The 12,744-nt window shown below is 38.2% G+C and overlaps 1 protein-coding gene across 7 annotated transcripts in view; it reads right to left on the reverse strand.

The window, feature by feature from the left end:
• OSBPL3 (oxysterol binding protein like 3) overlaps positions 1-12,744 on the reverse strand; it is a 177,264-nt gene that overhangs the window by 52,008 nt on the left and 112,512 nt on the right. For 5 of the 7 annotated variants that reach the window (XM_063098980.1, XM_063098983.1, XM_063098986.1 and 2 more), the window contains 4 exons: positions 11,695-11,798; positions 11,398-11,490; positions 10,082-10,238; positions 1,365-1,495 (listed from right to left, as the gene is read on the reverse strand). In XM_063098980.1, coding sequence (XP_062955050.1) covers positions 1,365-1,495; positions 10,082-10,238; positions 11,398-11,490; positions 11,695-11,798 — 485 coding nt within the window. The remainder of the gene's footprint in view (positions 1-1,364; positions 1,496-10,081; positions 10,239-11,397; positions 11,491-11,694; positions 11,799-12,744) is intronic. The other 2 variants (XM_063098985.1, XM_063098981.1) reach the window with 1 other exon arrangement.

Here is a 12,744-nt window from a genome sequence, read left to right on the forward strand (position 1 = left end):
ATGCGCAGCTGGCTGCCCAATGGGACCCAAAAGTGGCTGTTTCTCAAAGAATAATTATGTTTTGTAATGATGAACATGCTAATTATCCTGATTTGATCATCACACATTGTACACAGGTATAGAATATTTAACTCTGTACCCCACAAATATGTACAATCAATTATGTTTCAATAAAAAACCAAAAGAAAACAAAAAAGAAAACTGGATGTTTCTATCTCTGCCGTTAAGACATTAAGACTCTATATATGGAGTAAGCCAATGTTATTTTTAATTTTTCTTTCAGAAAGCATACTTGGAATAGTCAACTGAATGGTTATTTCTTAAATACTCTACAACAACGACATGTGCGGATGGTAAAGAATTTATCATTAACACTGCACCAAGAGCATTACATTTCTCAGCAACACGATGAATAGAAAATGTGAACAGACATTTTCTAGTTCTCTCAGTATCTGTATTGGCTTCCAGTAACAAAAATCCTAAAATTCATCTCCCCCACCTGACCTGAAACAGAAAATTCAGTACTGCTTCAGATGGTCACTTCAGATGTACACACGCTCTTTCTCCATTTAAAGTCAGAATTTCAAAGTGTAAGCAAAGAGTACACGCAAGTAAGTATGTTGTTTCAAAAGGTCTCTAGCTTCTCAGTAGATAACCAGACAACTTCAGCTGTTCAGATAGGGTTAGGATACGGCACTGCAAAGGAGCCCAACTATTCTGAGGAATGAATTAAAACTGAAGGAAAAAAGGAGAGAAAATGAGTGACAGAATGGCTTACTGAAAAATAGTTGAGGCTTTGACAGTGATTTTTCTGACACTGTGAGGTTACCTGACAGACACTTATGTCTCATCTATTTGTGCCCATGGTGGGGTGGCAGGGAGCTAAATATTTGTGCTACTTAATCAAATAAAATAACTTTTATGTCTTTGAAAGAGCAGCAGTAGAGAAAATTGAGTGTGAATTGGAAATTTCACTCTGCCACCTGTCATTTGGAAAGTCAGTCTAAGCTTGTGGTGCCTCAGGTATAAAACATCTCCTCCAAACTGACAGATTTTGAAAGCAATAACAAACAGGTATCTGTAAGACACACACATTCAGTAAAAGTTTTACAGAAACAAAAATTAAGGTAAATCGGAGGAAACCAAACAATCCATCACTTAATAAAATACAAGCTAGTAAGATTTTGGGTAGGCTAAGTTTTGGTGTTTTAAATAAGCAGATATGATAAAAGGTCAAAATACAATTTAGATAATTTGTTTGATTTTCTCCTGAATTTTCAACACAACCATGGAAATGGAAAACAAAAACTTTGTGAGCCTGGACATCTTTTCAGGCATTTCTGTGACACAGACACGTAACTTACGGATGACAGTGCATGCTTCAGACCAATGACCTGAGCAGAAGGGGGTGAGGAGGCATCCTGCTCCATCAGCTGCCTCAGTTTCTCTCTCTCCATTGACATGGTATTAAAAGCTGACCTTAAAGTGAAGTAAACTATAAAGATATAATCATTATAAAAAGGAGTAAAGGAAGAGGCATAAGTAAAAACAAAATACAGAAAAATGTATTTCTTATAAAAGGATTTAGCAAAGTAACAGCCCTGAATAATTTTTTTTTTTTTGCAGCTGATCAGTAAGGGGATCCGAACCCTTGACCTTAGTGTTACAACACTGTGCTCTAATCAACCGAGCTAAGAGGCCAGCCCAACCAGTTCTGAAAATCTTATGTTATTTTTATATTTTTATTTTTTTATTTTATATATTTTATTTTTATTTTATATAAATTTAATTTTATTTCTGAAAATGCAGCAAATGTATACTTTACACTGACTTTTAAAAAGCACATTTGCGATGTACAACCCCAGGAGCGAATCTTAGTGTAAACTAGGGACTCTGGGTGATGATGACGTGACAATGTATGTTCATTGATTGGATCAAAAGTACTACTCTGGTGGGGGATGTTGACAGTGAGAGATGCTGTGCTTACATGGGGGAAGGGGTTTATGGGAACTCTGTACTTTCTACTCAATTTTGCTGTAGACCTAAAATTGCTTGAAAAAATAAAGTCTATTAAAACTAACACATATACACACACATTTGCCAATTCCAAGGCCCCTATTCACTAAAACATTCCATGGTTTTATGACTTATCAAAATATATTGACACTTGGACTACACTTCTGGGTTCTCAATGATCAGCATTTAGTTTTATTTGTATCCCCAAAGACTGGAAATGCTTAAAAACAAAGCTTATTGGTGGTTATCAAGGGAAAAATGGTAACAATGCAGCAGAAAAACTAGACAGCACCTTAACCAGGTGATCAAAATTAATTACAAGTGAGAGTCAGGTGACCTTTGTGATCTTCTGGGTACAATATCCTGAAAAAGACACATCTTCTTAGTTGCACACACTTAGGGATATACAATCTGAATGTGATCATGAGCAGTCATCAGACAACCCAAAATGAGGAACATCCTATTTTTAAAAATTGGTCTATACTCTTCAAAAGTGTCCATTTTATAAAGGAGAAAGAAAGGCTGAGGAATATCCCAATTAAGGGAGTCTAAAGAGGCACGACAATGAAATACAATATATGATTATGGACCAGATCCTGTGCTCAAGGGAGAAAATGGCTTTATAGGACATTACTGGGATAATTGACAACATTTGAATATGAAGGCAGAATAGATAAAAGCATTGTTTCAATACTACATTTCCTGAATTTGATATGGTTATTTAACAGAATATCCCTATTTTTAGGAAATATGCACTTAATTATAAAGCCGTAAAGAATGACATGATGTATGAATCTCACTCTCAAATGATTCAAAAAAATAAAGGTGTTTGTGCACAGAAAGAGAGAAAGTATAAAACAAATGTGCAGAATATTAAAAGTGGTGAATCTGGGTAAGACTATATTGGAGTTCTTTGTATTATTCTTGCAACTTTTCTGTAAGTTTGAATTTATCTGAAAATAAGGTGCTACCTACCCTCTTATTAGTTCTTCCCGCTACGGGACCCAGAATCCCCCACCTTGAATCTTGGCATTCAGCTACTCTGTTCACTTTAGTGAGCGTTCAGGTACAATGAGAGCTTAGGACTACTAGGCGCTCAAATGTCTGAACACACATGGTAAAAAATTTATCAGGTTTTGATCACATAATATACAACTTATGAGGAAACTGTCATCTAAATTATTGATCACGGACATCATACTTGATATCATCTTTCCAATCTCCTTTATTATGTTTTGTTTTAGAAGGGCAGGAAGAAGAGTAAAGACCGAGACATACTTCTTCTCAAGTGACCTGGCATATTATTGAATTCCACAGGGTTGCATTTTTAGAGGTATTGTTATCCAAGAGTGGCCTATTGAGTAACACAGAAACTAAATACACATTATTGACTTCCTTCATTTAACAGCAAGGAGGACAATGAACCTCTTGAAATGTCACAGCAGTGTGGCATTTAGTGATGATCTTAGAGCATCTTCACAAAGTCATAGCTCAAATAAGCAATCTGTTTACATGTACACACACACACACACACACACACACACACACACACACACACACACACACATTATAGTGCTGCTTCTGTCAACAGAAGACAGGGGTCAATAGGTGCTAAAATTTCCTAACAGTACCCATGAAACACACTCAGCCCTTTAAACAATTCAGTGAAGCAAAGTCATGGGCAGCACAACGGTGACCAATAGTTTGGGCTCCACTATCAGCCCTGGATTCTTCCCAGTTGCATCTCTTATTCATACCATGACCTCGGAAAACTGTATGAGGTGCCTGAACCCCAACTTCCTCATTTGTATGTGGGGAAAACATTAGCACTTTCTTTGTAAGACCATTACGAGGATTAAATAAGATAATGCAGGCAAAGCACTTAACCCCAGTGTGGTGTGTGATAAATAACTTCACTGCAATTGACCAGCAGTGATGAGGATAAAAATGATGGTGACTGCAGTCTCTTGAAATATGGGCAACAGCTCTAGGAGGACACTTTAGTCTCTTGCCAGGACAATGCTTATAAATATCTATACACGGGGTAGAGATTATATGAATGGAAGATTGGCCAGGGTCTACTGAGCCCTAGAAGAGCAGGAGGAGAGCCACGCAGTTAACTCACTGCACTTTACGTCCTATAAAGGCACCAACACCCTGCCACATGCACACACACACACACAGTATGCCCACCATAGGAGTTGGTCCCAGGGGGAACCACCTCTTCTCTGTCATGTTTATTGCTCCCAATAAAATAAATGTGACACTCAGCTGATTGCCACTTTCCCAAATCAATTCCTCTAGCTTTCAGGTGACCTGTGGTAAAGCAAGGCTTTCAACCAAACTAGAAGAATCTGACTTAAATTTTAAAAACGGGCAGAATAGACAATATTTGGTTCAAAATATATCACAGACAGGACTGTGGTGGGCACAAAATAAGCAGAAAGAAACTCATAATAGTCATTATATTTCATTGTAAGGTGTAAAACTCTTCCTAAATCATCTGACAAAAGGGTTCCGATGATCAGATCCCCATGCACTAAATTCCTTAAATAACTATTAAGGCTCACCCAGAGGCATTAAGATGGTCATTCACAGCCACACATGGAGCAATGGTTAGAGACCGTTCACGAGAGACCATATTTATATTAATTTTGAAAGACACAAGATCCCAAAGGTCAGGAATATTCTCCGTGACAGGAGTGTTTTCTTACTTCTAACATGATTCTAAGTTTACTGGAGATAAATAAAAAGCTTAAAAAACCAGAAGATCCAAATGAGTGTTTCACATCTATGAATACCTAATAAACAAAGCCAGAGAGAAAGTCTCAGATGCTCAGAGCTACAAGGACCCTCAAAGACCACCAAAGCTACCCACCCCACAACATGACCAGCTCCTGGCAATCCCCAGCTTCCTTGCCCAACGGGCTTTCAGCCCACATTTCTCAGGGCACAGCTGTCTCCTAATGCAGTACACGTTCTGCTCTGGGACTTAGAAAGTCCTTCCTGTGGCTAAGCCAACACATGCCTCAGTGTCTTCTCGGTGTCAAACAGGACTACTTCCTCTTTCATGGGTTGGTTGGATATTGGAAGACAATTATGTTATCTCTGTTCACTTGTCTCTTTCTTTCCCAGGCTGTCCTTAGCCATTTCTCAGACCCCATTGCTGGGCTAAGAGAGTGGGACACAGATTGAGCTTCTGATAACAAACAAGAAACCTTAAGCTGCATCCACAGAACAGAACACCATCAGCATCATACAGGTGGCTCTGGGTGGTCACTACCTGTCCTGTTTCTACAGGCCTTCGTGCCATTCTTTCTCTGAGTTAGGATGGTGAGAGTATAACAGGCAGCATGTCTGGATGGCATAAGCTGGATAACTGTACTCTTAATTTACCTGAGCTCTACTTCTCAACATGCTCCTATGTAGCAATTTCTCAGCATCGGGAAAGAATAAGATCTTGAGAAACATAGTTATGAATGCCATGGAGACCACCCCTACAGAGACCACCCCTACCACACCTACCTATGTGGCACAGGGAAGAGAAATTCTGTAATAAGGGAAGACTGAACTTAAGTCCCACCTCTACGACTTAGTTGCCATTTAGATTTTGGACAATCCTTGGTTTCCATATCTACGTATGTGAATAATACCCACATCTCAAGTGTGCCTTAAGGAAGCAATGAGAAAACATCCTATCACGTGGCACCTAACACACAGCAGAGCTCCTTTTTCTTTCCTTCTTTTAAATGGGAACCACATTTTGGGTGAACTTTCTTTAAAATGTTAATATTCCTAGAATATCTAAGATGATCTGATCTTCTGTAATTTGCTTCCTCTAATTTCAAGCATTACAGGAGGTCCATGGTTTTAAAATATTTTCTAAACCAAACTCTATGCAAATTGATTTAGGTACTTTAGGTAATGTTACTAAATGGTACCGCTTATTTTCCGATAATTTACATGAATCTACTTGCTAAGTACACTTATGCTGAATTCTAATTTATATATCTTTTAACTTTTAATCTATGAAAGTGGTATTATTGTGACACATTGGCTTTTTATTCAATGCTTCCAAAAGCTCAAAATAGTTTAGAAGATGACCACTAGCCAATTACATCTCAACACAGGAAAATAATCCAGGAACAAAATAGTAAGTTAATACATTTTAGTTTTGTTTTACTTTTAGTTTCTGCATTTGTACAAGAGGATTTCCCTCACCTGTAGGAAAAGTATCCCTAAAACTCCATTTGTTTCCCTTCCGTGGCAGAATGTGAACATCTACTTCCATTTGGAGTAGCCTGACCCTGGCCCTATCTTATTCCTTTCTTTTCCACCTGAAATCTGCTCACCACGTTTGGTCATTTCTGTCTCTACTGCTAATAAAACACTCTCATAAAACCTTCATGTAATAATAAGCAACAGTATGAATTCTTTCTATTCATTGTAAAACAATCATAGAAGATAATTATAGAATTTGAGAGCCAAAAGAGTCAAGACAACTACTTTAAGAAATTTAACAGATGAAGCAACTGAGGGCCAAAGATGCTAACCAGTGAAGCCAAAGTCCCACAGCTAGTCAGTAACATAGGGGGCCTACTCAGCCATCATAGAGGGTAAACTTGAAAAAGGCTTTTTATTGACAGTGTTTCCTGAAGTATGTTTCTCAGGAACTTAAGTTCCAGGATGTTAACAGCTATTGAGGATTGTGAGGTAGGCGAGGGGAGCTTCCCAAATATTAATGAAAATCACTGAGTTAAACAAAGCAAACAGGTTTCTTTGCTGCAGGACTTCTCAGAGACTTTATTATTTACTGTTTCTTGTATAAATCCAAAGGGTCAGCAGTGTTTTCCAAACATTTTTAATTATGAAATTCTTGTTTGTTTTTTGGAGTATTTTATAGGTAAAGTGTTCCATAAAACACATTTTGAGAAATGTAAAAGTTTACATATGCAACATAAATTACTTATAACTCTTAGGCTTTAGTACAGTTTTGTTCTCTGTTGCTTAGAAGTGTGTCAACATACACACAAAGCCAGAAACATGAACCAATGAGAATTAGTTCAATGATATGCCATAAAAATGAAATTTACAGTTTATAATATACAACAAGGCCTTCTAAAAATAGGATGGACATATACTGGTTGCCTACCATTTGATCTACAAAACTGGGAGAATTCAGATGCAGATAATAAGTTGAAGGGCACACAGACTACGTTACATCAGTGGAATTCTTGCCTTTAGTTCGGCTGCTTCAGAATTACAGTCAATAGAATAGTGATGCAGTCAAGAAAGTACAAGAGACACCTTTAGCAACAAAACAGGCTTACACAGGAAGAAAGGTCCAATGCTTCGAGTATGAATGTATGGAAGTGAGAAAGCATGCAAGGTCACAGGATTCAGGGCAAACCTGACAGCTGTCTTTATTCCATGAGATCCCTGAGTCTGTGTTAAAGAGACTCCCAGAAGTAGGAAAAGGAAGGTCTTCCTTCAGTCTTTGCAAGTGCACTTTAAAATCACAGGAATGAAACACAACTTGTTGGGCTTCCTGTGGAATTTGCTATCCATACGCCCTGGGGCTCAGGCTGTTGTTAAGTGCACTTGGACCGTTCTCAGAGCATGAATGCCGACCTAGTTCAGGTATGTGGCAGCTCTGTTTTCACAAAGCCCCAAAGACAGAGCAGCTGGCTGGGGCCCACTACAGATACTCATCAAGACAGAGATCTCTGCAGGAGGATGAGATCAACGGATCTACTCAATATGGCAACATTTGTCCTGCTGAGGAAGCAGCTTCTTCATTGCAGGTAAATTTCAGGACATTTACTTTTTGTAGCAGGGGCATTATCCTTTCATTTTTAAAAAGACAGTTCATATTATTAAAAAGTAATGGTGTTTTGTAGGAATTTCCTCCCATAAAACCTAAAATGTCCTAATTACAACTGATTCTTTTAATAAGAGAGAATGCCCAAGAGGGTATTTGAAGAGCTTTTAAGGAGTGGGCCAGGTAATTCTTCCCGTTTTACAAACAGACCACACAACAGTATTGCAAAACACTAAAAAATGCTAATAGCAACTAGGAGAAGAGTTTGAGGTAGGAATCTGTAAAAAGCATGCATAGTTCCCTCATAACCAACCTCATAACCGATGTTTTAGGTTTGTGGGGTAAGGGAAGAGAAAGCTGAAGGAATCAACAACATAAGGAAGAAAAATATGGGGCTAGGAGAAAAAGATGACAGAGGGACCACCTTTCCTCCTTTCACTTCAGGCACTGCCCTCCCACTTAAAAGTTTTAAATCCATTTCTCTTTAAGAAAAATAATCAGTATATTAAAATTGAAGGAAAAAAAAAAAGATAAGCAGAAAGAAGATAGGTACTTATAACTTTAGCCTCCATCACCAAAATGCTTGTGTACATCCTTGACTTTTCAGTATGACTATATATGCCAGAGATACATTTTTTTCTTGAAAAATGGGATCATACCTATATATTGTTTTGTAACCTTATATTTTTACTCAATAATACATTGTGGACATTTTTCTGTCTGTAAAAAATAACCCTGGCCACCCCATCTGTAGGGTCAGTGAAACAACAGGTGAGGAGTAGGGACTTTGGGATCAAGCAGGTTAGGATTCAAGTCTCAGGTTGGCCACTTTGTAACCATGTAACCCTCAGGAAGTTCTTTAGCTTCTCTAAGTCTCAGGTTTCTTATCAAAGCAATGGAGATTACAATAATATCTACTTCATGGGTTGCTGCTAGAATTAAATGAAACAAGGCATGTAACATACTCAGCAAATACCTGACATACTAGCTATGTGCTCAATATAAGATAGCTATTATGAACATTATGGCTGAATATTCTATTATGTGATCATATTGCATTTAAAAAGAATCCAATCCCCTATTGCTGGACATTTAGGTAATTTAAAATTTTATTTTTAAACTTTTTATTTTGAAATATTTATGGACTCACAGGAAGTTACAAAAACAGTACAGGGCAGTGCCATGTACCCTATACCATTCTCCCAATGGTAACATCTTACATAACTATGGTACAATATAGAACCCAGTTGCTGCATATAACAATACTTTGTTCCTTGTTTTTTTGCTGAGTAGTATTCCATTGCATGGATGTATGAGTTTGTTTAACCTGTCATCTGTTGAAGGACATTTGAGTTGTTTCCAGTCTTTGGCTAACACAAATAAATCTAACTCTCAACATTTGTGTATAGGTCTTTGTGTGGACATAAATTTTCATTTTGGGGGGATAAATGCCCAGGAATGTGAGTGTTGAGTTGAATGGTAAGTCCATCTTTAGTTTTATAAAACACTGCCAAACCATTTTCCAGAGCTGTTGTATGTTTTACATGGCCACTGGCAATGTATGAGAGATTCAGTTTCTATACATCCTTACCAGCATTTGGTACTGCATTTTTTTTAAGTTTTAGCTGTTCTAATAGGTATGCAGTGATATCATATCATGGCTTTAATTTTTATTTCCCTAATGGTTAATGATGTTGAACATTTATTTTAATTTTTCATAGGATAAACATGTAATGCTATAATGGATATCTTTATTTGGATAAATTTGAAGTTAATTCCTACAAATAAATTCTTCAAAGTGGAATTGCAGGGCTGGCCATTGAGCTCAGCTGGTTTGAGTGCAGTCCTATAACACTAAGGTCAAGGGTTCAGATCCCTATTCTGGCCAGCCATCCAAAAAAAAAAAAAGGTGGAATTGCTAGATAGGCAGCCTAAAAAAATACTTGGAACATAATGTCATCTGGCCCTTCAGAAAATTACCAATTTACACTCCCATCAGCATCATATGAATTATCAGCTTTGAAAGTAGACCTAACACTCACTGTCTCCTCCCTGAGGTTAAAAAGAAACTTCTTGCCAATACATTCTCCAGTACCAGGAAAATAAAACAAAAATTACACTGCCCAAAAACTTAATAGCGCAGAAAATGAACCAACTAAGAAACCCTCTCCAAAGACATCCCACATTCATACATGCATTTAACATTTTCATGAAACACACTACAAAGAAAGAAAATTCATTTACCTTTATGGGCAATATGACACAGATCTTCTTGCATTTTAGAAAACTCTGATGAGGTTTCAGAGCCATTAGAATAATTTTTCTCTTCTCCAAAATCTAGTGTTGACAAATTAGGGTTGGAGGAGTGCAGTCTTACTGGGCCAGAGAAAGGTTTAGGCACCTAAAGTGACATCAAAGGGAGATATTTCCTTTCAGATGCAGATTGCTTAGAATATGAGGGTACTTCAAAAGTTCATGGAAAGATTCGTGTTATCTTTTGATTCTATTTTTCCATAAACTTTTTGAACTCCCCTTGTATTTATTTGGTCTTAAGATTGGGGCATATTAAGAGAAGAACATGAAGTCTTCCTACAAGTGATAAATTAGAAGAAAAATAAAACTCAGAAAAACACTTTCCACAGCAACTTGCTTCTTGTGAAATAAAAATGGGTGAGAAATCACATATTCTACTACTGGAAATGATAAGAACGTTAAAGCCAGAGGTTGAAAATGACAACTAATGCTGCCAAGCTTTCTTATTTATACTCAGTTCCTTCCTCCATACAATAATATCCAGTATCTAGGCTGTCGGTAGTGAATAGGTTTAAAAATGCTTTTCTTTATTTGCACCTGGGGCTTCTACAAAACTAACTTCTCACGTTTGTACATGGAACACTCTTTAAAAGTATTTAGGTTCAACCCACAAAGTGCTTTGAACCAAAGAGTGTACAAGAATATATCAGGTGATTTATCAAAAGCTTGGGATTTATTTTGATCTAACAATTTTGTAATTTAATATCCAACAGCCAAGCTGCAAATCTCAGCATATGACTTGGCTTTGCGCTTGGAAAGACAGTTCCTAGCATGATGTGTGAACCTCTGATGGGAGATTGGGAAAGTTTCGAGATAAGAGGCAAAAGTCTGCACAACATCCTGCACTGAGGGACTCTGGCCTGTGGGCTCAGGGGATGATTCACCCACTAAGCATCAGCAGAAGGTGTGGGTCAGAGCACACGGCCACAGCAGCCACAGAACAGGATACACACCAAAGCAGGGAAGAGGGCAGGCAGGCAAAACATTCAAGAAGGTGAAACCAAAAGTTTTAAAAATGGTGGCCATTTTTCCCTTAGAAAATATTTTCTTCCCTGCCCAATATCTATGACATGCTTATCTTTGTATCCAGAAAATCTGAATTCATCTCTGTGCACAGGGTACTGGAGAGAACACCTACAGAATATCCACTTGTCTAGTGTCCTATGTGAGTCAAAGTAGCTCCCAGCATGCGGCATGCAGAGCATGGCTCATGAAGAAACCAGCCTGTTGGGGGAAGCAAAGGTTACCTGCAGCGTTCCTTTAGCATCTTTACCAATAGCTCTGCACCGCCACCTCCTGTGCGATCTTTTTTCCTTTTTGGGACTTTCAAAAGCTCCACCCTTTGTTTCAAAACAGGAAAGAGAGCACAGATAGTAAGGTCCACCAAACCAGTAGAGATAAATGCACAGCAAAGTGACCACCTCCATCCCCTTGAGTTTGGCGGAAGCCAACTCAACCAGACAACATCCCACTGTTAGTGAAAGGCTAGGGAGAGGAAGGGAAGAAGAATGCTGGAATGCAAACAGAAGAAGATTGTGGCTGACCTGGATGGCGTTGATAGCCGGTGCTGAGTATGTCCGATGCAGGACGTCCATACTTTGCAGGAGCTGGCTCATTTCCATCAGATAGGCATGGCAGTGGGCCAGGTCTGTGGGAGGAAAGAGGGCATTGTTCACGATTCTCCATTAGCAAGAGGGATGGCTATGCTCGTGCCAGCTACTTTTCTTATTTATCTATACAGGCCACCCCTGACTTACAATGGTTCAACTTAATGATTTTTTGGCTTTACAATGGTGTGAAAGTGATCTGCTTCAGTAGACACCGCACTTCAAGTATCCATACAACCATTCTGTTTTTCACTTTCAGTACAGTATTCAATAAATTACATGAGATATTCAACACTTTATTTTAAAATAGATTTTGTGTTTGATGATCTTTCTCAACTATAGGCTACTGTTAAGAGTTCTGAACATGTTTAAGGTAGGCTAGACTAAGCTACGATGTTCAGGAGGTTAGGTGTATCAAAAGCATTTTTGACTTACAATGTTTTCAGCTTACAATGAATTTATCAGGACATAACCCCATTGCAAGTTGAAGAGCATCTGTATTTGATTTTTTCTCTGTAAGGGAAGAAAATTTTACTTCCATCTATATAGGAAAGGTTGTAGACTATAGTGGTTTAGGGTGTGGATCTGGAGAACCACGATGGTTCAGTTCATAGCCAGGTAATGAACTGTGACTCTTGGGCAAATTACGTAAGTTCTCTGTGTCTCAGTTTCTACATTTGGAAAACAGGGATAATTACACACCTAGCTCACAGGATACTTGTGAGTTAAATGAGTTGATATATGCTGAGTGCTTAGACAAGTGCCTGGCACATAGCAAGAACTAAATAAAAACCAGTCATCATCATCATCATTGTTATTTCTAATCCTGCAATAACAGGCTGCTGCTACCCATGTGCAAGGACCCAATACACATTAAGTGGATGAAATGAAAATCAAAGTTGTACTTTGTGGATCAGGGACCTGCATGAGGACCACATAGAGTCTCTGCAGATGGACCTGAGGAGACAGAAGAGTTCTCTCAGACCA

Source organism: Cynocephalus volans, chromosome 6 (assembly GCF_027409185.1).
Source record: "Cynocephalus volans isolate mCynVol1 chromosome 6, mCynVol1.pri, whole genome shotgun sequence".
Lineage (NCBI taxonomy): Eukaryota > Metazoa > Chordata > Mammalia > Dermoptera > Cynocephalidae > Cynocephalus > Cynocephalus volans.